At 40.1% G+C, this 22176-nt stretch overlaps 1 protein-coding gene across 5 annotated transcripts in view; it reads left to right on the top strand.

Annotated features, from left to right (window-relative positions):
* The first annotated feature begins 245 nt into the window (after positions 1 to 245).
* Positions 246 to 22176, top strand: part of bcas3 (BCAS3 microtubule associated cell migration factor) — a 318499-nt gene continuing 296568 nt past the window's right edge. For all 5 annotated transcript variants that reach the window (XM_035154599.2, XM_035154598.2, XM_035154597.2 and 2 more), the window contains exons 1-7: positions 246 to 358; positions 2264 to 2357; positions 2572 to 2626; positions 3503 to 3578; positions 4345 to 4451; positions 11224 to 11305; positions 17758 to 17830. In XM_035154599.2, the coding sequence (XP_035010490.1) occupies positions 2287 to 2357; positions 2572 to 2626; positions 3503 to 3578; positions 4345 to 4451; positions 11224 to 11305; positions 17758 to 17830 (464 nt within the window). In that variant the 5' untranslated portion in view covers positions 246 to 358; positions 2264 to 2286. The remainder of the gene's footprint in view (positions 359 to 2263; positions 2358 to 2571; positions 2627 to 3502; positions 3579 to 4344; positions 4452 to 11223; positions 11306 to 17757; positions 17831 to 22176) is intronic.

The raw sequence follows: 22176 nt of genomic DNA, 5'->3' as shown, positions 1-22176 counted from the left end.
GACTTTATGCTGTATAAGTTAACAGAGTACAAAGCAAGATGTCATGTGTTGCATCACTGCTCCTCCATTAATCCACAGTCTGCAGACAAAGACTGAACCACACATCTCTGGGAACATGGGACATCCAGGGCTTTTATTTTTTTTAATTATCCGTTTCTAATAGGCAACTGTCAACGGTCCCGCCCTCACTGTTGTTTGATTGGGTCGGCGGACACCTTCCCGTGCTCCGATTGGCTCCCACTGACACAACACAGTTTCTGCAAATCTCGCCTGTTTATGTTTTGACATCTTTTGGTGGAGAGCCACGAAGCAGCACACAAGTTCGAACCCGAGGAGACCGTCAGCGTCCGCCGGCTCGGTTCGTAGCTCCAGACACAGCAACACCCTCCTGACACATGACACCCAGCTCCTGGACCTCGAGGCTGCACTGCAGGGGAGTTAGACCAGCTAATGCTAGCTAGCCAAGTTAGCTGCTGGCTCCTCATCCACCTATGCAACTTTAGCATTAGCCTATAGCCTGTGTTGTTGTGACAGTCGTCTCAGGTGCTGCCCGTGTGTGTCCGCTGGTTGCTGGTGCCATAAGCTAAATGAATGAATGTTCCCCCAACCGAGGCTGAGACAGTCATTCTGCTCAGTGGGGGGTTTTGCGACAGAAGCTCATAACGATGGAGACGCTGGTAACTGGAGGCAGCCCATCGTGTCCTGTGTTGTTGTTGCTCAGGCTGATGGTTGCTCACACACACACACACACACACACACCGATAAGGGACCTATCCATCATATAAACTCCACTGAAACAGCTGACAGGCTGTTTTTTTTCCACGTGGCGTAGAGCATCAACACCCTCTGCCATTGGTCAGCAGCAGTGGTTACTTCTGGCAGGACCAGTATGGTTGAATGTAAGACAGTGGGGGGGATGTACTGTACATGTGTGTGGAATAGTTGGTTGAGGATTTCTAGTTTGCCTAAACCGTCTGCTTTCACCCGATCACATCTCTTTTACTACAGGGAAGTTATCATGGTTATAGTAGTCTCTGCATTCTTCTGATTTGAATGTGGTGGATATTCCCATCACGTGCATCCATCCAGTATCCACTCATCACAGTGGCAGCAGTCACATCCTCCTGCTCGGGCATCCATAGACGCTCAGGGGGCAGAGATGCAGTAGAATTCCTCCAGCATGTTCAGGGTCTTCCACAGCGGCTCTCGGACACAGAGGTGTCAGTAGGAGACGTCGCAGTCAGATGCTGGAACTTCCTGTCGGGTGCTGTCTTCTTTTACTGATAAGAGGCCGTTGGGTGTTGTCTTCTTTTATCTGGGCGCTCCTAAGGGTGATCTCGCACACACACACTGTAGGAAGCTTATTTCACTCACTCTCATTGATACTTTTTGTTTTGGGGACAGAAATGTAAGGAGAAGCCTTTTGGAACATGCATACACTGACTAGGTGAACTGAACGTTTGACTGTCAGGCACATTTTCCTCACTGTAACAGTCCAGTGACACGTCTGCAAGACTCCAGCTGTTGCACCAATAGAACTGTTGTTTGTTCCTACACATAAAAATATAAATGTTTTTATGGGGCTGGTGTTAATTGTTCTGGTTGATGATTGGTTGTTGAGTAGATGCTTGGATGTGCGCTGGCTGCCTGTTTAACAGTGACAGTAGGATCTGGACTGGAGATCATGACGCACACTATCAACACAGCTAAGAGCAACGCAATTTAAATACCACCAGAATAAATCCTCCTTTTAGAAGGTTCCAGTTTTCAGTCGACTGATGGCTGTTTTACCCTCACGGCCATTTTAAGAGCTGTAGATTGTGTGGATTAAGATGACTGGTTGAGTATGGTGACACCTTAAGCACATATTAGATAATCAAATTATTATGAAGAGTTGATTCAACTCTGTGCTAATTTGTAAATATGCTGTTATTGATAACGTGCTGTTTCAGCATTCTCTTCCACCACCATTCTCTGTGTTTACTGGTAACATTTTGTATAAATTCTACAAATTGTGATACTGCTCTAATTTGAATGATATTTTAAATTGTAAAGGTGTTTCATTTATTTACCTGGTTTCCGTAAGTACAATGCCAGCCCCCATTGACCCCTGGCATTATCATGTGTATGTGGATAAGGATGCATGCTTTATGTAAATGCATGCTGCTGAAAAATAGAGTGCAAGTTAGTGTGATTGCAACGTGATTATATATTTAGTGTTTGTGCTGCTATCATGTTAAACTATCGTGTTGTATATTTTCAGGATAAAAACCAACAGGAGAGAAGATGGCATCCGACTCCCCGCGCAGACCGAGTCGCTGTGCTGGAGGGGTTTTGGTGCGAGCACAAGCTGCCACGTAAGGACAGCATTTGTTATTTTACAAGTAAAAGTAGCGTCACTCCTTTAAATGCTCCCCTCGTGCAGGTCATTAACACTGCAGCATGACTCTAAATATGTTTTGAGATTGCTACCAACAGTTGTGGAGATATTGAGAGTTTGATGTCCTGTTTGACTGAGTTATGTGGATAACTGCATTATCATAAGTGATGACAAGCTTTTTGCTGTCACAGGGAGCAGTCTTACATGGAAAGCGTGGTGACCTTCCTGCAGGATGTCGTCCCCCAGGTATTTGATTCTTCACCCACAACATCTGCAAGTCGTATCACATCACCCTACAACATGACTGATTTAAATGAGTTCATTATGTCTTGATCATGAGGCGAGACACAAGAATCGAGACGGCTACAGAAAGAGTTAGACTGGCCGTAGCATTCCAAAGTTATTTTATTGACATCTGACAGTGCAACAACACAAAATCAATGTCTGTCACTATAAAACTGCACAGTATATGTCAACATACACTGGACACACTGCAGTATGTGGTATGGAATTGGGCTACAGCAGTACTGTTGAGGTAAAGCAGGTCTGAGCTGTGATGCATACAAATATATCTTGACAATTGAAACTGAAAAACCCCAAATGCCTTGGACCTGAAAGGAGCATATAGGTTGTAGTTTACGCAGGGACACAGGAACAGACTTTGGAACATTTATTTTTCATGTCACTGTGTTTATTATAAAGCGTTTTTTATCTCAAGTAAGTTTCACATCTTAACAAAGGAAATTCTATATGACACTGAAAAATGGAGAATACAATGAAGCACAAAGGTTTCACGAAAGTTTGGAATTCAGTCTAAAAACTTAAACATGATAGGAGGCATTGAAAAGTAAAAAGAAACTACAGTAAAGATGTCAGGTGTCAAACATACAAAAACAAAGGTGTGTTAAATGTAGAAAATGATAATATGTGGTATAATACACACTTTGGCTGTCAGCAGGTTGTCTGCCAGGAGCCTCTCTTTACTTTTATTCTGCTACAAATATCCTTATCCTTAATATATTAACTTAAATGAGTAGATTTGGGATTTTAGTTACATTTCATGTGAATGTTGAACATTGTTGTTGTTTATGTTTGCCTGCTCTCTTTTCTGTGTTTCTACAGGCATATACTGGTTCTCCACTCACTGATGAAAAAGAGAAGATAATATGGGTTCGCTTTGAGAAAGCCGACTTCAACGGTAAGTCTCTCACTTCAGTGTCGGACAGCTTGAGTTTTGGTTTCGGAGCATTGAACAGACGTCAATGATTCACATTAATTAGCCACTTTTTTCTTTGAGGTTTTCAGTTGCGATCTTCAGTGAAAAACAATGATTAATTTCCATCTATAACTATACTATATGAGAACAATAACTAGTTAGATTGTTAAATCAAAGTTTGGCTACAAAAAATTTGAGAATCCCATGAGGTATGGGTCAGGGAAGAAACCGTTCAATTTGGGTGTGGATCTGGATCCGACGGTGGATCCAGGTTTTTCAACCTTGAAGGTCTTTAACGTTGTGAGACGGGGTGTTGTTTTTCAGAGCTTTACCAGGGAATAATAATAATAATAATTCATGGATCTTGTGGAAAAATCTGTCATATCTAGGGAACTCATATCTATGAGTGTGTGAAATTTGGTGCAGCTTGATTGAATTTAAGGGGACTGTTGGGTCTTGGCGGACTTATACACTCTACTGAGGGAAATTCTAGTTATTAAAAGTGGAATGAAATTTGGATTTGGAATCATAAATGCTCATAAACCTAAATGAAAAGTAAAGGAAAAACAGTAGATGATTGATTGAAGGAAAAAAAATATGCTATAAAACGTATATGTATTACTGTGAATTTGTTCTGGGGTTCATCTCAGTGAAAACATTACAATTTACCTGATCTAATTCATGTGTTGCATTTTTTTACCACATCCTCTCAATAAACAGTGTTATGTCTTCCTCTCTTTTTGCCCAGACACTGCTCGCAACCCAGAGTTCATGGAGATGCACAGTGGAACTACTGACCCTCCCCTCTGCCTCATGATTGGCTACACGGATGGGATGCAGATCTGGGGCGTATCTGTAAGTCACTAGTGTAATGGGCCTGTAAAAATTGTACTTTCATCTCACACCATGCTCCTTTTTTTTATCACATAGGGACAGAAAAGATTTACACCCAAACCAAGTCACTTGTGTAATATATTGTTATAGTTGTCACGGACATCACTTAAAAGGCTGACGCAAAAATCAACACCAAAATAACAATTATTTTTAATATATTGACCCACAAGTATCCAGGTAAAGTCTATTGATCTCCAATTATGTAAGACAGTCTTTTGTTTAAAGAGATGGTTTCATGTTTATTTGAAATATACAACACACAGATAACCTGTATTTACTTTATGTCGTAAAAGCAAAACCCTTCTCAAATTATTACGTAATGACTTTCTGTGACAAAACCACTGGTCGTAGATCGATTTGTTTATGCCGTAGACACTCTGAACTGAAATGTTACCAAGCTATAAGGCTCATCATGTCACTTGACATGTTTCAAATTGATCATGTTATTGTGTATTGATTCATTGTGTACATATTGTGTGCTGAGTTCAAAAGCCAAACACCCTCTGAAGCTGGAACGTGTCAGGACATGTCTGATGCCGTAAAGCACCAGAGTACCTGAAGATTCACAGTGAGGAAACAACAACAAGGAAAAATCACAGTCAACTTATCTGTGTATTGTGCAACTCCGCTGTTTCTATTGTCAGTTTGCTGCAGAGACATTATCACTCTGCACTCTGATATTTGGTTATTACTTCCAAAAACATACACTTTGGTTCGAAGCATTCAGTATCTTATTTATTTCATCATAAACATGTTTTTAGATAGTTTGAGTGTAAACTACTCTCTGTGGCCGAGATCTCTCGTTATTACCTCGTGGTTGTTGGTGGATTCTTCGCTCGTTTCAGCTTGACCTATATTTGATTGTCAATCAATGAGGGTGACATCATGTAACTCCTTATGAGGCACATAGTGGTGCTGCATTATGTTTTACCCACATCGAATATTGTTTTAATTCCTCGTTACAATTGTGTGATTAATTCGCTGACAAATAAAATGCAACTAAAATACATCATAGTTTAAGATATAACAAGTATGTTATCTGTGTTTCCTTACCAGTACACAGTATTTCAGGTTAGCTATATTCAAAGGAGCATGTTAAGAGTATCTGCTCATAAATGAATATTATTGGTGTTCAAGTAAACACATAGCAAAAGACTTCATAAATATTACTTAAGTCCAACAACCTGTTTGTGACGATTATTAAACATACGTAAACATGTGTAACCATAACATTTGAAACAAGATACCAAAACAGAAACATGTATATTATATTGCACTTCAGTGTTCAATGATAATATTCAATGGTAATTCAGAACAATTGTATTACATATGAAGTTCCTTGAACTGATCCTGATATTTTAAATCATATTCATTTAGTAATGGGTGTCTCGATTGCATGTGGTTTAGTTCTCCGCAGTTTTAACTCAACTCATGTTGTCCACTAGATGGAGGCATTGACCATGTTTTTGACAGTAGCACTTCACCCTCCAACCAGAGCTGTAACACAGGTCCTCCGATCCTTCTCCACAGCTCTCTGAACAAAGGTGGTGGAGACAATAAGAAGGTGGACAAATAAACACACAGAGCACGAGTGGTGTTTGGTTGATGTTGTCAGTGAGGTGTGACTGACTGATTGAGTTCGTGCAGCCACTCAAAAAGTTAATTTTAGAATCGAGCAGAACGGAAACGGATACAGTTGGATACAAGTTCACATAGAGTGCGGCTCTTTTAATTGTATTTGAGTAAAATGGCAACTGCCCAGTTGTTAGTTTAGCTTCATGGTTGAATCTTTCTTCCTCTCCCTCTGAAACTGATCCAGTCTAATACAACAGTCCTGAAATAAATGCTCCTTTACTGCAATGACAGTATTTGGGTAATAGCCATGAGTCATTAGGGTAATAATAGAATAGTTAAAATAATAGCAGTATAAAGAAAGAAGTAATGATCTATATGGAATCAGAGGAAAGGAGACGGGTCATAGACCAAATCAAAGTCCAGTGTAAAACCCCCCGATTACATCACTGGAAACTACCACACAGTTGAGAAGAAGTATTTGTATCACAGTGAATTTATTTAGTTTGAGGGCTATTGAATTTGATTGCATGGGTGACATTGTGTCTGCTGCTTGTTAACAAACTGAATGAATACATAATACTATGCAGCACATACTGTGTTATTCCAGTTTCAGCCCTTTCCTGATGTAATGTGCAATATGGCCACAAGATGGAGACCTTTTGATCATCTGGGACAGTAAAATGAGGGGGATCTGGGTTTACATGATCTGTTATTTACAGATCAGATGTGCACCACAGAGAGAGAATCCTATATTTAATACACCAATTTATCTCCAGTTACTGTATAACATATGTGTTTCAACATATATGGGTTACCTTTTTTAACAAGTTGCATGTTGAAATGCATTTTTCTGCTGTTAAAACATATTCTCATTATGGCCCTGACCTCAGAACTTGCACCAAGTAGCATGGGTAATATGTCTCATTTAGGAAATTCACTTCTATAAAGTCACTCTTGGAAAATCATTAGAAGATTTCAATGTGCTCTGTGACTTAACAAATTACCCACAACCTTGCGAAGCCTTGGCTCACTTGAGTATCACCTTTCATGTAGGGGCTGTCACTGAAACATGCAAACTTCACATACATCCTGTGAGATCTAAACACGCTAAAGTCCTTAATCAGCCTCTTTGTAAACATCCAAGGGCCGCGGGACACAATCTGACTTTACCCATGAACGCACACATCGGCCGCTGTGATGTGGCAACTCCTTTGCCGCTGGAAGATTTTTCTGTTTGCAGTTATTATGGTGCAGCAGAGGATTACAGCTGTTCCACACCCAGTAAAATATACTGTAAGCGTGGTGAGGCTGCTCTGCTCGACACCACTTCTGATTCACACAGCTCGCCCTGGCCTCTTATCACATGCTGTCCCTCCCCATTGTGTTCTTTCAGTTTTGAACGTTTACGGGATGTTTCTGGGCTGTGTTTTATTTTTCGCAGGGTTTTAAGTAAGCACTGAAGGTGCCTTGGTTTCTGGCCCTTGAGTGGCTGTGAAGTGTTTGTGACAGTTGCTAAGCCGACACCCTCTGTAATGGCCCAGCAGAGTATGAACATACACGTGTACACACGCTTTCACACACTTGTGAGATGGGGACTCCTGACTGGTCATATGGATGCTGACAGAGGTGTTTAGGCGATGAAGATCACTGTCGCCTCACACTGGAGAGGTGTCGCCCACCACAGCCTGATAAGAGGCAGACTGTCGTGGACTAATTGTCTGTCTGCCTACGTGTTGAGATGAAATGACCTGCTGGGAAGACAGGTGTCTGCAGCAAGTGTCTGTGTTAATGCATGTGCCGGTTACAAACATGTTTTAGGTCTGTAGTTCTGATTTAGGCCTGAGAGAGAATTTTAATATGTGGCATAAAATAAAACAGAATTAATTTTCTGTAGTGAGCTGTGCACATTTTGCGTGGCTGTAGTATGTTAGAGAAAAAAAGTATTAGTGATTCCTTTTCCAAGCACACAAAAAACCCTTCTGCAGAAAATGGTTTGATAAAATCTAAACGTGAGGAAAATAATACTAATGGATGGGACCTTCAGCTGTGAAGAGTGTAGCTATGTACTGTGTCCTCAATTCTGAGGAGCTGACACTAAAACCCAACATTTAGACATAGTCATATAAATCAAAACTCCAAAGCTGCACAGGACATATTTAAGTGTGACCTCATGTTTTTTTGTGTAGGATAAATTCAAATTCTAATTCCTTTGGTTGGTTAAAAGGAGAAAGGTGTTTGATATCTGCGGTAAACCTCAAGCAGGGGCCTGGAAATGATTTTAATTTAAGGAACAAACTACTGAAAAATTCTAATTGAAATTTCAAACAAACCTTATGAAGGAAACAGCTGAAAACACAATCACATTTATTGCAAAGAATGTTAATGACCAAAATTAACACTAACACAAAACACATTTGATCTCCAAGTGCTGCAATTTAAGCTGTTATCACTTTGACTTGTTTTTAAATCTGTGCAGCCAGTTAACTATTCAATAAGCAGTGTAGACGTGATGCACTTCACACTGCTTATTCTCCTTCAGGGTGTCATCTGTATCTGTATCTACATCACTAGCATATTAATTGTGGATGCCTCGCCTAAAAAACAGTGACTACCGGTTTGCTCTGCCTCAGTCCAGGCCCATGCACTCTGAGTTTTAACATTGCATGTTATGAAATCCTACGAACAGGCACCTTTTAGTGTATGATCCCTAAAGCACCTGCTCCCTCCAAACCTCCAATATGTCCAGCACTGTGTTAGTGAGCGTACTCACTTGTGAATATGGCCCAAATATCACTTCGCAGCTTATGACATTACATTTGAGAGATTAAAACAGAAGAGCAGACACTGTGATTTCACAAAAGCATCCGAGCCACAAATGAAATGAATATAATGAATAACAGTATTTCCGGGGAAAACAACTTTGAAAAAGCAATTTGGCATATTGCGTACACAAGGCCTCTAATGTAATGGTGGCAATGTTGTGGATGGCAGTAGATGTCACACAGAGCCATGTAAGACGAGGATGAGCAGCGGGGTAATGCACAATAACCCCACGCATTAACCTCCGGCCCTCCCATCGTCTCATTTTAATCCAGCAAATTCCATTATTCCCCTCGCAGGCCCATTTGCCTGTATAGGAATCTTACCCTGCTGCCAACCTCATTTTATTCCTGCTATCAGCGCTCGTGTAACCTGCTCGAGTCTCCAGTGTTAATCTACCACTGCTGGGTCTTAAGCACTTTGAATAAAAACGCAGCTCCAAATCCACCACTTTGAAAAGGCTACTAATTGCACAAAAGAGCGATCATCCCCTCAGATGGGCTTAAAGACTTAAAACAAACAGATTAAATCACTCGTAAAGTGATAATGCAGGTTTCAGTGTAATTTAACGCATAAAAGAATAACAAAAGTGGGGCATTCTGCGCTTAGAACAACGTGCCATTACACATGCTGAGAGCCATGCAGGCCATTGACCTAATATACCAGCATCACATAGGAACACAGCTGAGACACGCACACAGGCACACACAGACATCCATTAAGTGCTTTACACTGCGGTTGTAAGTCTGCTGTAATAGACCAGAAATGCACCAAACTTAAAAATCCTCTCTAATAGGACATTCTTTAATGTTTATCGGTAAATGTAAATGGATGGATGGATGGATGGATGGATGGATGGATGCCGAGTGGTGTATTTTTCTCTTAATATTAATTTTGGCTACATGTTTGGAGGGGTCTTCTCCTTTCATCATTCATGCTATGAGGACTTTCTGTTTGTCCCCATAAGGAAGACAAGTCCCCATAATTTGACTCTTTAAACAGTTATAGATTGTCCCAACATGAGTAATAGTTTAATAGTTAGTAGACCACACACACACACACACGCACGCACGCATTGTGGTAGGTCACTTTTTGGACATTACGTAGACTTGCATTCATTTCCTGAAGACTTACCGTAACCATGTCGGAAATTTGTCCCTCAAGAAGGCTTATGACAGAAACACACACTTTGCAACATCTCATCAAAAACTTGTTGAGCTTCCAGTCAGTGATTTTTTTTCTTTATTATTTTGTGATTATGCAATTAAAACTAAAGACAGTGTTGAGTGTTTCTTGTGCGTACAGTCAGACTGGGACAGAGACATCATAGGGCTCCTTCCCACTTGGCATTAACCCCATATCCCCAACCCTTCCTTGTTGGCTCTATCACAGTAAGTGTAGGAAGCTCGTTTCCAGCGCGATGCCGCCGGGCCTTTTCTTCTGTCCTCAGTAGATTTTACTTGGTGGTTTGGCTGAAACTTAAACCACCAGACCGCCCTTGTTCCCCATCCTCCGCCCTTTGCCTACCCTTGTCTCCGTCTCTATGACGAGTCGATTCCACACAGTTGGAATAGATTATATTTCTTACAGTGTGAACAAATGATTATTTGTCCTTGTGCTTTGTTGTTTTGCAGAGACCTCCCTAGACATATATCCTTCATGGTTATTTCACACATTATTCTCCACATTATGGAGACTACAATGAACACTTGTCCCAAGGTAGTTGTTTATTAATACCAGATAAATGTGGTGTTTGCAGACTCGCAGCAACCGACAGGAAAAGGTGCCCTTAAAGTTAACCTCTGGATTTCTTTGATGGCGAGTAGCACTATGGACCAGTTTAGTTAGGAGCAGGTCCCCTTCTTCGTTTGCCTTATGTTTATGCTCAAGCATGAATGTGATGCAATACACGTTACTACCAAGGGTTTCACACTGTTTCACTGACCTGGAAGTGGCTGTAATTTTCCAAGATAAGCAGTTATGCACCAACACAGGCAGGGAAGAGGACTGCTAACTGGTAAACATGGAAAAGTACAGCATTTAAAATATTCAAAAACTCAGCTCTGCAAATCGTCAATGCTTTCCGCACATTTGAGTCACCTCAAGGACACACGCAATACATTTGCCAACGTTGAGTATAAACATAACTTTTATTTGTTTGATATAAGACTCATGTGAAGCAACAGGTAGACAACACTTCTGGTTGGTCTAATGGCTGAATATGTGTGTTAAGCTTAAACTTTACTGTAATGTTGGTCTGAATTGATGAGTGCAAAACATCTTTCCCCTGATGGACCTGATATATGTACTGATGCATTATTGAAATCATTTCTTTCAGTTGGCAGGGGAAGCCCAGGAGCTGTTCTCGGTGCGTCATGGTCCCGTGCGAGCTGCTCGCATTCTGCCGGCACCTCATATCAGTGAGTACCTTACCTGTACTTTAACCCTTCCTAATGCTACATCCACACTACTACGTTTTGGTTTGAAATGCACTAATCCAGAGTTTTAGAGCTGCTAAAACAGAGAAGTTTAGAAATGCTGCTCGCCCCGTTTTAGCTTGAAAACTCTGGGGCTGCAATTTAGTCTGGGCGGACAGAAATGGAGATGTTTGGAAACGATGATGTAGACATGTACTATATGTCCTCCCCCACTCTCTCTCTACCCCCCCCTTTCACAGCTAACTCTGTCCTATCCATTAAAGGCGAAAAAACCCCAAAAATACATAAAAAAAAACAACAGCTTGTTGATTGGGTAGTTTTGGTCATGACGTAGCCTTTGCTTAATCGTCAGGCTCCTATAACATGATCCTCTTCTGGATCTTTGCTAACAGCTTTTGTGCAGTTGCATTTTGTATTTTCCAATGATACAAAAGCTTACATGTGTAGGAAACAACCCATCATTCGATAAACCAGTGTACACCGGCAGGCACCTTCCCGTGTACACTGGAGGTTACATGCCCAGTGTACATAAGTGGTCATGTAATATGCATTTTCAGGTGTGTTAGTTTGGACGGGGATCAAAACTGATACAGAGCTGAATCGCTCATGTGGGCAGAGATCGTTTTAAGTTAAAAATGCGGTTTTCAAATGAAAAGGTAGTAGTGTGGATGTAGCCTAAATATGGATCTGCCAACTTTGCTTTGATCAGTTTATCTGCATGTTTATTTTGAAACTGGCAGTCCTGTTGAACTCCCTATGGAGACTTTACATGAACTTTGGGGCTGCAAATTCTCTTTCTTTTTCAGCCCGAATATGTAGTTTAGCTATTTTTCATTTGTTGTTTGTTGTATTGGTATCGAAGTGGGATCATACTGAATGAGTGATGTTACATTCATTCAGTTTTAGTTCATAATGACACCGCATTTGAGATGAAGCACTTCAGATTTAAGGGGACTGGTCAGAGTTGGATCAGATAATACCATTCTCATGTGGAGTAAATAGGAAGCTACCAGAAACAGCTGTTTTTCTTGGTGAGCAGCTAGCCTGGTTATGTAAAAAAACAGAAACATCACCTCCAAAGTGCTCTAATTAATGTGCTTTATCTTGTTTGTTTACTTTGCACAAAAACCAAAGTATAAAGTTGTGGTTTTGCAGAGAGTTTTTATGTGCAGGACTATTTCTCGGCTGGGAGCAGTCACTTCCTGTTGTTATTTTGAGGTTACCAGACAATCATTGGAGACTCCATTTATGATAACAACACGAGAGTGGTTCATTAGGGAGTAAGAATGAACAATGAACAAAAAACCCCAACTGTGCTTTTAAGGGCTACATCACACTGTTCCAGATTCCATTGTATGAAACTACGTAGCTCCAAAACAGCACAACTAGATTGATCACTTGGGTTTTCAGTTTTTTTCCTTGAAATGCCACCAACTAATGCCCCCTAAGCTTTATTATTTAACACTAGGTTTATCTTCCAAATCCCCAATGGTTGTAGGGACTTTTAAAAATGAGAGTTTCTCTGTATATTTTTTTAATAACACTTTGGTTAACTTGATTTCAGCATTCAAGGTCGACACTTAAAATAAAATTTTGTATGGCTCATCCTAATGCAGTTTTGGGTTGTGGGCATTTTAAGTGGTGCTATATCATTAAAATTAAAGAGTGCTCCATGCTGCCTCATCCTAATGTTCAAGTCAGGCTGCGATTATTGTTGGCCTGCTCTGAGTTAGCGGTGGCAGGCCTCTGAAGTCAGTGCGTCTCTGCTGCCAAAGCTCTGCTGGAAACCTCTCACTGTTCGGTTCTCTCTAACTCCTCCAGTCTAAATTACCGTTTCAACATTCTTGAATATTTTGTTCAGGTAAACGTGCATGTTGTAGATGCTATTTTGCATTTTTAATAGATTCTATGACCAAAGCCATTTGTTAATTGTCTTGTCAAAAAAATGTCTTTTCCCACCTTTTAGTTTCTTTCTCATACTGTATCTTTTGCTGCCGAATGCCATTCTAGAATCCCCACACATTAAAAATGAATGTATGTTTTAGATGTCTTTGTAGCTGTAGGGAGACTCCTAGAAGAGAAGCAATTATTCTATCAATAAACTATGATCATATGCTGACAGATGGTGTGTTGCAGTAATAGTAAGTGACAAAAGTCATTATGGGAAAGAATGAAAGCCAGCCAATGTATGCAGCCAGAATGACAAGACAGGTTGGAGAAATGTGAATATCTTATGTATTAGATTACAGCAGATCATCATAAATCAATCCCAGGAATGGATTCAGCATGACACATTGATTATATCTAGAATAGGAGTATTTAAAAATAGATGCCTTCAGTAGTTGAGCAGCCTTTATTGTCAATTCCTTTTTTACCCCCACCCTGGTATCATTTGCCTCATGGTGTCATTGATTTGTAACTATTTTGAAGGATTTAATGAGTAGGAATCCACCAATTTTCATTTGGAAATGTTGGAAATTGAAAAAAATGATTGACTGAAGTGGGTTTTATGATAAATAGAAATGTGACAAGGTGATATGGAAATAGGTTTAGCCAAATAATTACAATGCACTCATATTGTCTTTTTCTAATCTTTAGAAATTGTTGTTAATTTGTATTTCATAAGAAACTTGACTTTCGATAATATCATATCTGCTGAGAATAACTTGCATTATTATATTATTGGACTTAACTTGGTGGCCATGACAGTCTGACAAGCATGATAGCTAGAAAAGTTGAATTATTTAACAAAGGCAGCCATGAAACGTGTATAAAAGCATAGTAAATAATTTACCATGCTGTCCAAAGTTTTTAATTATTTTTATTCTTGAGCTGGGTCCTGCTGGGTACTTTCACATTTGTCTTGTTGCATCTGTTTTGTTAGGAGACGTTAAAACTTTATTATTCTGATTGTTTGGTGATGACCTCATGTGATACCAGCAATACTTTACTTGTATTCACTAATACACTCTTTCACTGTGTCAATTAAGTTTGTCAGACTTTTAATGAATTGAAGGATAAGCATTAATGTTGACTTTTTAATACTTAATCTAGCATTTTTGCTAGTATTCCCCAATTCTCCATCTAAGAAGAATGTTTCTTATTTGATTTCCTCTGTTTGGCCTTATTGATTCCTTCTATTTTTATATGTTTGAGTGTCAAAAATAATTCCTTTGCGTAGTGAACATACACATACTTGAGAGAATATTGAATGGCGCTATCAAAGTAGGTCTCCTTTATCTATTTGTACTTGTTCTTCAGTTTCATATAAGTTGCTTCCATAATCTCAACCAAATGTCCTGTAAACACCCTCAGATTCTTCTGAGTTGATAGACAGGAGTCATCTCAGCATCTTAATGGAAGAATGCAGAATAAATTGTGCACACTTCATTGTATTATATAATTAATTTTAAATTGATTCAATTGTGTACTTTTCAGGGTGTACCCTGCCCCTGGCCCAAAGTCGGCCAGCATTGGCTCCATCCAGAAATCTTTGCAAACCCAGTAGAAATACAAAACTGAAACTAATATATTCAGACCCTAGCATTCCAAATTATGATTAGGTCCATCTTCTCGGCTTTAAATATGTTTGAGATTGGTCTAGAACTTGAGTCAATCTGTTACTACCTGAACTTATCGGACATAGTTCAGAAAGGCACACACCTGTGTGCATTGGGTCTCATGACTCACAATGCATGTGAGGAAAAAAACAAGCTATGAAGTCAAACGAGCAGACAACAAGCCTCTCCAATACAATTGAGGGCTTAAAGAACCATTTTTAAAGCTTTGAGTGTTACCAGGAGCACGGTTGCCTCAATAATTGGGACATTCTTGAACTACCCAGGTTCTTGGGTTTGTTGACCAGCCAAATTGGGTGACCTGGCAAGGACATTTGTCAGAGAGGTGATCTAGAAGCCAACTCTCACTTTAATAAAAGGCCAATGACAGCCAGCTTAAATTTTGCCAAATGACATTGAAAAGACTCTGAGAGGACAAATAAAAGAGTCTCAGATGAGAAAAAAGTTTAATCCTTTGGGCACAACTCCAACTGTCTGGTGAACACCAGGGGACTGCTCATCACCTGGCTAATGCCATCTTACAGTGAAGGACGGGAAGACTCAGAAAACCTGCTCCAGAGAACATGCAACTTGAGACTGCAATGGTTCACCTTTCAGCACAGCAATGACCTGACACATACAGCCAGGACTATGATAGAGTTGCCTCAAGTCTGACTTAACCCAATAGAGCTGCCATGGTGAGACCTGAAGATGGTAGTTAAGATGTTTACCAGCCAAATTGACAGTTTGAGAGGATGTGTCAGGAAGAATCCGATAAACTGCCTCCATGCAGGTTCAAAACATGTAGATACTAACCCAAAAGGATCTATCCTGCTTGTATAAAGTACTTATGTGTGAATACTTGTAAGTGAGACTTTTGCTAAAAACTAAAAACATGTTTTCACTTTGCCATTATGGGATATTTATAGATTGATAGTCAATTTCTATCTATTTACAATTTGCATCGTCAAACCACTGCATATATTCAAATTCCTGCTCCCACTACTGATTACTCAACTTTATGTTTAGAAGATTATATTCAAATGTGGAAACAGTAACTGAACACACTGGTCATTTTCAGACACTGGGAAGATGAGTGCTGTATAAATACCAGGGTTCATATTCTGAAAACAAATGGTTTAGCTGTTCCACTGATTAGGTCCTTTCCTGACATAAAGTTTCAATTTAATCTCTGCAGGTGTCAATCAGTGCTGTGAAAACTGCCATATAAGCCTCACTGGTTTGTGAGAAGAACTTTTTGTTCCTCGTCCATGTTCCGGTCTTTTGGCAGATTTCAACAACACACAATGGCAGCATTTAAAGAGGGCTGGATGTGGATGAAAGCAAACCACAGTAATAAGAAGCAGCAGATCGCCTCGACACATGAGGAGAGCAATTCTCTCAGCAGAAAATAAATATGAATTGTACTACTGAGGGGAAGGACACTGATTGCAATCTGCCAGGGCGCAAACAGTGTTGCACTGTGGTGAGCCATTAAAAGGCCAATTGTTTGGGATGCAAAGCCATGGGTGGGCGGACTTGGAAATGCCCGAAAATAGGTGTCGAATGTAATAAGGCAAAGTTCTCCTAGAATAGAGTAGGAAGTGCTACTTCTACAAAGGGAGTTAATGCGATTTATCCACATCCTCTCTGGAGTTTGCAACCTATGATCTTCCGTTGTGTTGCAAAATGTGGCAACATTGGTCCCTTGATAAATGACAAATGAAAATTGGGGAAACGTGAATATATTTAGTAGTGTGTAATGTAATTTGTTGGTCTCTTTTTCAGTGGAGTTTAGTTTATGTCTTTATAGTAGAGTTACACTTGGGATGCTCAGTTTTCATGACGTTATTACAACAAGCACGTTGTCTACATTGTTTCTCATTATTTAAACATGCACCCATCCTCACTGTTACATTCAAACATGCTAAAGACCACATACAGACAGGACTCCTTAGGTCTTTGTCCAGCAATGTTAGAGAAAGTAATCAAATCAAAGTTTCTCCATTCATGCAGTGTTTTCCCAGTAGGTTTTTAGTAAATGTACCAATTCACTAAGTCTCCAAGAGACATATTTATGTTACAGCTCAATATCTTGAGAGGGAAGGATGACTGATGACAGAAACATGAAAGAAGGAAAGACCTTGTTGGGAGTGTTAAAGGCTGGTAGGCAAGGCACTTTTGCTTTTACGCCATACCACAGGAACTCAGGCTGATTACTGTCAAGCCTCAAATTACAGTCCTTTTAAAGGGTAACATCTTCTTCAATCGAAGCACCCCCATCCCCTCAAACCCCCGATGCTCCGCCTGTCTTCAAGAATGACACAATTAGGGAAAGTATGGGATAAGTCCCATGCAACATGTTTTTTTCTTTACTTTTTCAATGAGTTTTTAACTGTGCTGTAATTCCACACTGAAACCCAAACACCAACTAATAGATGGACACTCCTTTTCGAAATTCTGAAGATTTCTCCAGGTTATTTTAGTTCTGACTTTTTAAAATCATATTTTTTCCCAGTGTTTTCATTCAAGTTTCCTCTCAAAAGCTAGAGAATCAGAAAAAGGTAGAACACCAAAGTCTTAATAGCATAGGGACTCAGCGTTAGGGTCCAGTAGCTTGCAAAACAAGGACTAATTTTAGGAGAGAAGGGGGGGGGGGTCTGCTTTCATCAAAAAGTTTGATGACCATAATTGAATTACATCGCAACAGTACTAATGTAATCAGCACGTTTCCTGTCATGGTAATAGGCTGCCTGTTGAAAGAGAGTGGGCAGCACTGGAGGCCTCACATGTTCATTTAAAGAATGTCCCTCTTTGTTATGTTCATATTTATTCTGTTTCTCATCTGCCTCCCTTTTGAATCCTCTTCCTCCTCAGGTCCTCTGAAGATGGACAGTTTTGCTGAGAAGAGGCCGTTGCTGGGGGTTTGCAAGAGCACAGGGTCCTCTGGGTGAGTTCTCCCATCATAATAAGGCTTACGTCTCTTCCTCATAGTTCTCTGCGATCAGGTATAAGCAACATTTCAACCAAACAGGACAGCAGTCACTGATGAGAGCATTAATTCAACTTTTGAATGAATGTAAACTACAACTATATATCTTAATGCCTCCGCCCCAGCGGCAGCCTATGTTTTGGGGTTGTCTGTCCCATTCCTGTGAACGTGATATCTCAAGAATGCCTTGAGGGAATTTCTTCAAATTTGGTACAGATATTCAATTGGACTCAAGGATGAATTGATTAGTTTTGGTGGTCAAAGGTCAAGGTCACAGTGACCTCACAAAGCACATTCTTTGCCTTGTGAAGGTGATATCTCCAGAACGCCATCAACGAATCCTTTCACATTTGGTACAAACATTCACTTGGACTCAAGGATTAACTCACTTGATTTTGGTAGCCAGAGGTCAAAGGTGAAGGTCTTGCAAATGATATCTTAACATCGGCTTGAGGGAATGTCTTCAAATTCGGTACAAACATTGACTTAGACAAATATGTGATGTGATTACATTTTGGTGGTCAAAAGGTCAAAGTCACAGGGCCTCTTGTTGCTGTGAATGTGACATATGAGGACTGCCTGTAGGGAATTTCATTAAATCTGGCACAAATCACTTGTACTCACTGGTTAACTAGGCAAGGTCAAGGTCACGGTGGCCTATACATGTTTTTGGCCTCTTGAATGTGATATCTCAAGGGAGAGGGAACTTCTTCAACTTTCCACCAGTTGTAACTTGGACTAAGATTTTCAGATGAAGCTAGCTAGCAGCTAGATTCTCCAGTCATGATAGTTATGCCAAAACCAAGCCCCCCAACTCTACTCCACCTTTAGTTGGCTGTGAACACTGTGTTGTTTGACAACTATACTTTGATTTGTCTGATAAATTCTGGCCATAGATGTTACCACATTAAGGTGCTATTTATTAACATAACCACATGATAATAATACTGTGGTATAGTATAGCTGACAGGAAACAGCTTCTTTTTATTGCATTCAGCTTATGGAAAGACTCTGCTGTGGTCAACAAAAATAGAATTATTGAAAGCAAAGCGCAGCACACATAGACTGTATACAACGGTCACACACATCACACACACATCACATAGTAATAAATAAAGCATTACTTCTTTCTGTATATTTGCAATATTAACTTTGTTCAAACAATTAAATTGGCATTATATGTGATGCAGGAGGATTAATTACATGTTAAGGACTCAAAACACAAGGTGTAGGATTTGGACCAACGGCAAGCATTGACTTTATCATCCTTCTGTTTCTAGTTGTTAAATTTGGAAATCTTATTTGTCCAGCTGCTGTAGGTCTTAACGCTTAACCTGGTCTTACCTACTTCTGACTTCTTTTTACTTGAATCAACACTAGTTAAGTCATGTCAATTTTATTTATATAGCACAAAATATTTGAATCTAACTCTGGGTAATTTTCATATGTTATAAAAATCATATATAGCTGGTTTATACTGTACTCTTTACAATATTATACTGCAATATAGAGTGCACTAAGCCTGACTGACCACAGTCATAGCTGCACCTGGTATTATGATGTGAGCCCTTGCAAATACATGCAAAGTGATGATTGCTGCCAAGCGACCTACTTTTATCCAAACCGCAAACAAGCTGGAAGATATGGATAACACAAACCAGAAGAAATAACAAAACTTAGTTGTATGCAAAGCATAGCAGGGTTCTCACAGCAAAGTTCAACAGCACCAACACAAACACACGAAAACTTTCAGCATGGAAGTTGATCACAAGTGCAATCAATGAAGAAGGGGATGGTGAACTATGGACAGTTAAAGAGGTCAGGAAGAAGTGGAAAGAATCTTTAACTAACTTGACTCTTAAAAGTCCACAGACAGAATGAGGTCCTTCACCAAAAACATCTATTTACAGCAGAATCATCATTGATATTTGGGGAGAAGTTTCCCCTACTTTTACTTTGCACTGCATTGATACTTCAGAGTCATCAGCTCCAAAACTTAAGAAAGGGATTCATGGGATCTTAGTGACTTGTTGGTTGGAATGCGAGCAGTACCTGAACACCCCATAGGCAGACAGAGGGGGGGAATAAACAGATGTGTAGTTCCCTGAGATTTTCTGGGATGTCATGTCTTTGTTTAGTGAAAGAAAGTGAATTTAAAAAATGACAGACCCGAAGGCCTTTTGCACTCGCCTCCTCATACCCAGTCCATGCCCCCCCCGTTCCCCCTCCCCCATTGAAACGCCGGTCTTCCAGAGCAACACAAAATTTAACTCAATATATCCTCTCAGGGAAATGAAATAAGGAAGTCTGACTTCAGCTGGGCCTCGATGGAGACCACCTTCTTGATGTTTTCCAGGGACCGCCGCCCCTGTCTCTCTAACGCCGTTACGGTTGCTTCTGCTTTTCCTATGTCCTCACTGACTCCGAGACAAGCAGTGTTTTGACGGTTTGGCGAATCACCCAGGCGTCGCCCGACACTAATGCTGAAAACATGCACTGTGTTGAAAAGCAGAAACCCTGACCTCTGGCTGAATGGCACAGCCTGGTTCTTCCCCCTACAGAAGTGCTTGGTAAATAACACTCTGGTCAAAGATGAGAAGGAAAAAGGCTTCCGGGTGCAGCGCTGTACTTTCCATTGGGCCTGTTCATAAACTTACTAAGGTCCTCACACAATTTTTAGCATATAATCATTTTGAAATAACAGCTTTTGTTAACCACCAAAAAGGATGCCGTCTTGACACTTAAATGGAAAACAGATTGGAGCCTTGGCCGCTACAGCAGTGCTGGTTTAGAAGTTGGGTCAGTCAGCTCTAGGCTTAGATTACAAGATTTGCAAATTAAAGGAAAACCAGAGAAGGGAAAAAGCATGTGTGCTGAAGCCCTGTACTTGTGGATTTCCAGCCAGGCACACTCAACATAATTTTATCAATGGAAAGGATTATGCGTTAAGTCCAAACAATGTATGGATCCAGTGATTTTCTTGACAGTAAAGCTCCATATGAGTCCCCTTCACTCTCTGCACTAGTGCCAGTGGGCTTTGGGAATTAGTTAAGAATGCTGGTGCCATTGCAGACCTTGGTATGTCTGCTCACATTTCTGGAAAGGATTTGTGTTTCCTTCCCCTACTTGTGTTGTTATTATTTTCATCCAGTTTAATTACGTCCATCGGTATTCAAATTCTGTGAGATTTGAGGCTGCTCTCTCGGTGAATATAAATCTTACGGTCAAGACGGACACAACTTCACAGTTTGTCTGAGTTTGAGTGCACACACTTCATGGGCAAAAGTTCAGCGATGAATAAGTGTGCTTTGTTCTCTGGAGTTTGGGAACTGTCGGTGACATTTCCAACCTCCAACCCCCATTCCTCTACCCCCACAACAGCTCCAGATGCTGAGAGGATGTGGTCCTTTCTTCTTTTAACCAATATATTCCTCTTTCACTGTGTGGATTACTATTTTGAGGCTTTGACTAATACACATGGATATTCATATATCATGGATCATGGTCACTGTTGAGGCCATGTATACAGTTTTTTTTTGTTTTGCTTTTTTCCCCCCTCCTCTATTTTCTGGTTCATTCCATACATGTCCACCATCATTCCTGTCTCAGACTGTTTTTGCGAAAATCCTAATTTCCATTTATTCCAAAAGGCAGCCACAACTCGTGTTATTTAACTCCATTCTGTAACCATGCATGTAATCCTCAAGTGATTAATACTCTTTCACTGACTTAAAGTATGGATTATGAAATGATTCCAACAGCATGAAGTATGAAGTCAGTGTTGTAATATCTGCAACGCTTGTTGTGGACTATTGGTCAGAGATCACATTTTGAAGCAATTTGACATGCAACGTCTCGCCTGCAGGGAATATGTCACTAGAAAAACACTTGTATGCGGCCTCAACCAGACAAGCATGGCTAAACTGGAAGCACACTGATTATTTTATTAGAAAGATAATCCACCTTTTGTTTTATATACTTTTTTTATTTTTCCTCTACTCGGCTGCCTATGTATTACTTTACTGTTCTGGATACTTTATACTAGGGGTGGTAACATTCTGAATCTGTAAACTATCATGACTTTATCAGTTATCAGCTTTAGTTACATATTAAAAATAACATTGAATTCTGTTGCATTTAAAAACTGCTTTGCTTCGATGAGATTTTGTAACACTCTAATTTCCTCCACCGTGGGGTTGCAGAAACTCAACTTACTTGAGCTTATCTTTCTTTCTATTAATAATATGAAAACCATTTTTGCTGTTACAGTATTCTTTTTCACTGTGGATCCACCTTACAGGAGC

The sequence above is a fragment of the Hippoglossus stenolepis genome, chromosome 4, assembly GCF_022539355.2.
Source record: "Hippoglossus stenolepis isolate QCI-W04-F060 chromosome 4, HSTE1.2, whole genome shotgun sequence".
Classification (NCBI taxonomy): domain Eukaryota; kingdom Metazoa; phylum Chordata; class Actinopteri; order Pleuronectiformes; family Pleuronectidae; genus Hippoglossus; species Hippoglossus stenolepis.
Note: the sequence above shows the minus strand (reverse complement) of the source record. Positions and strands in the feature narration are given on the sequence as shown.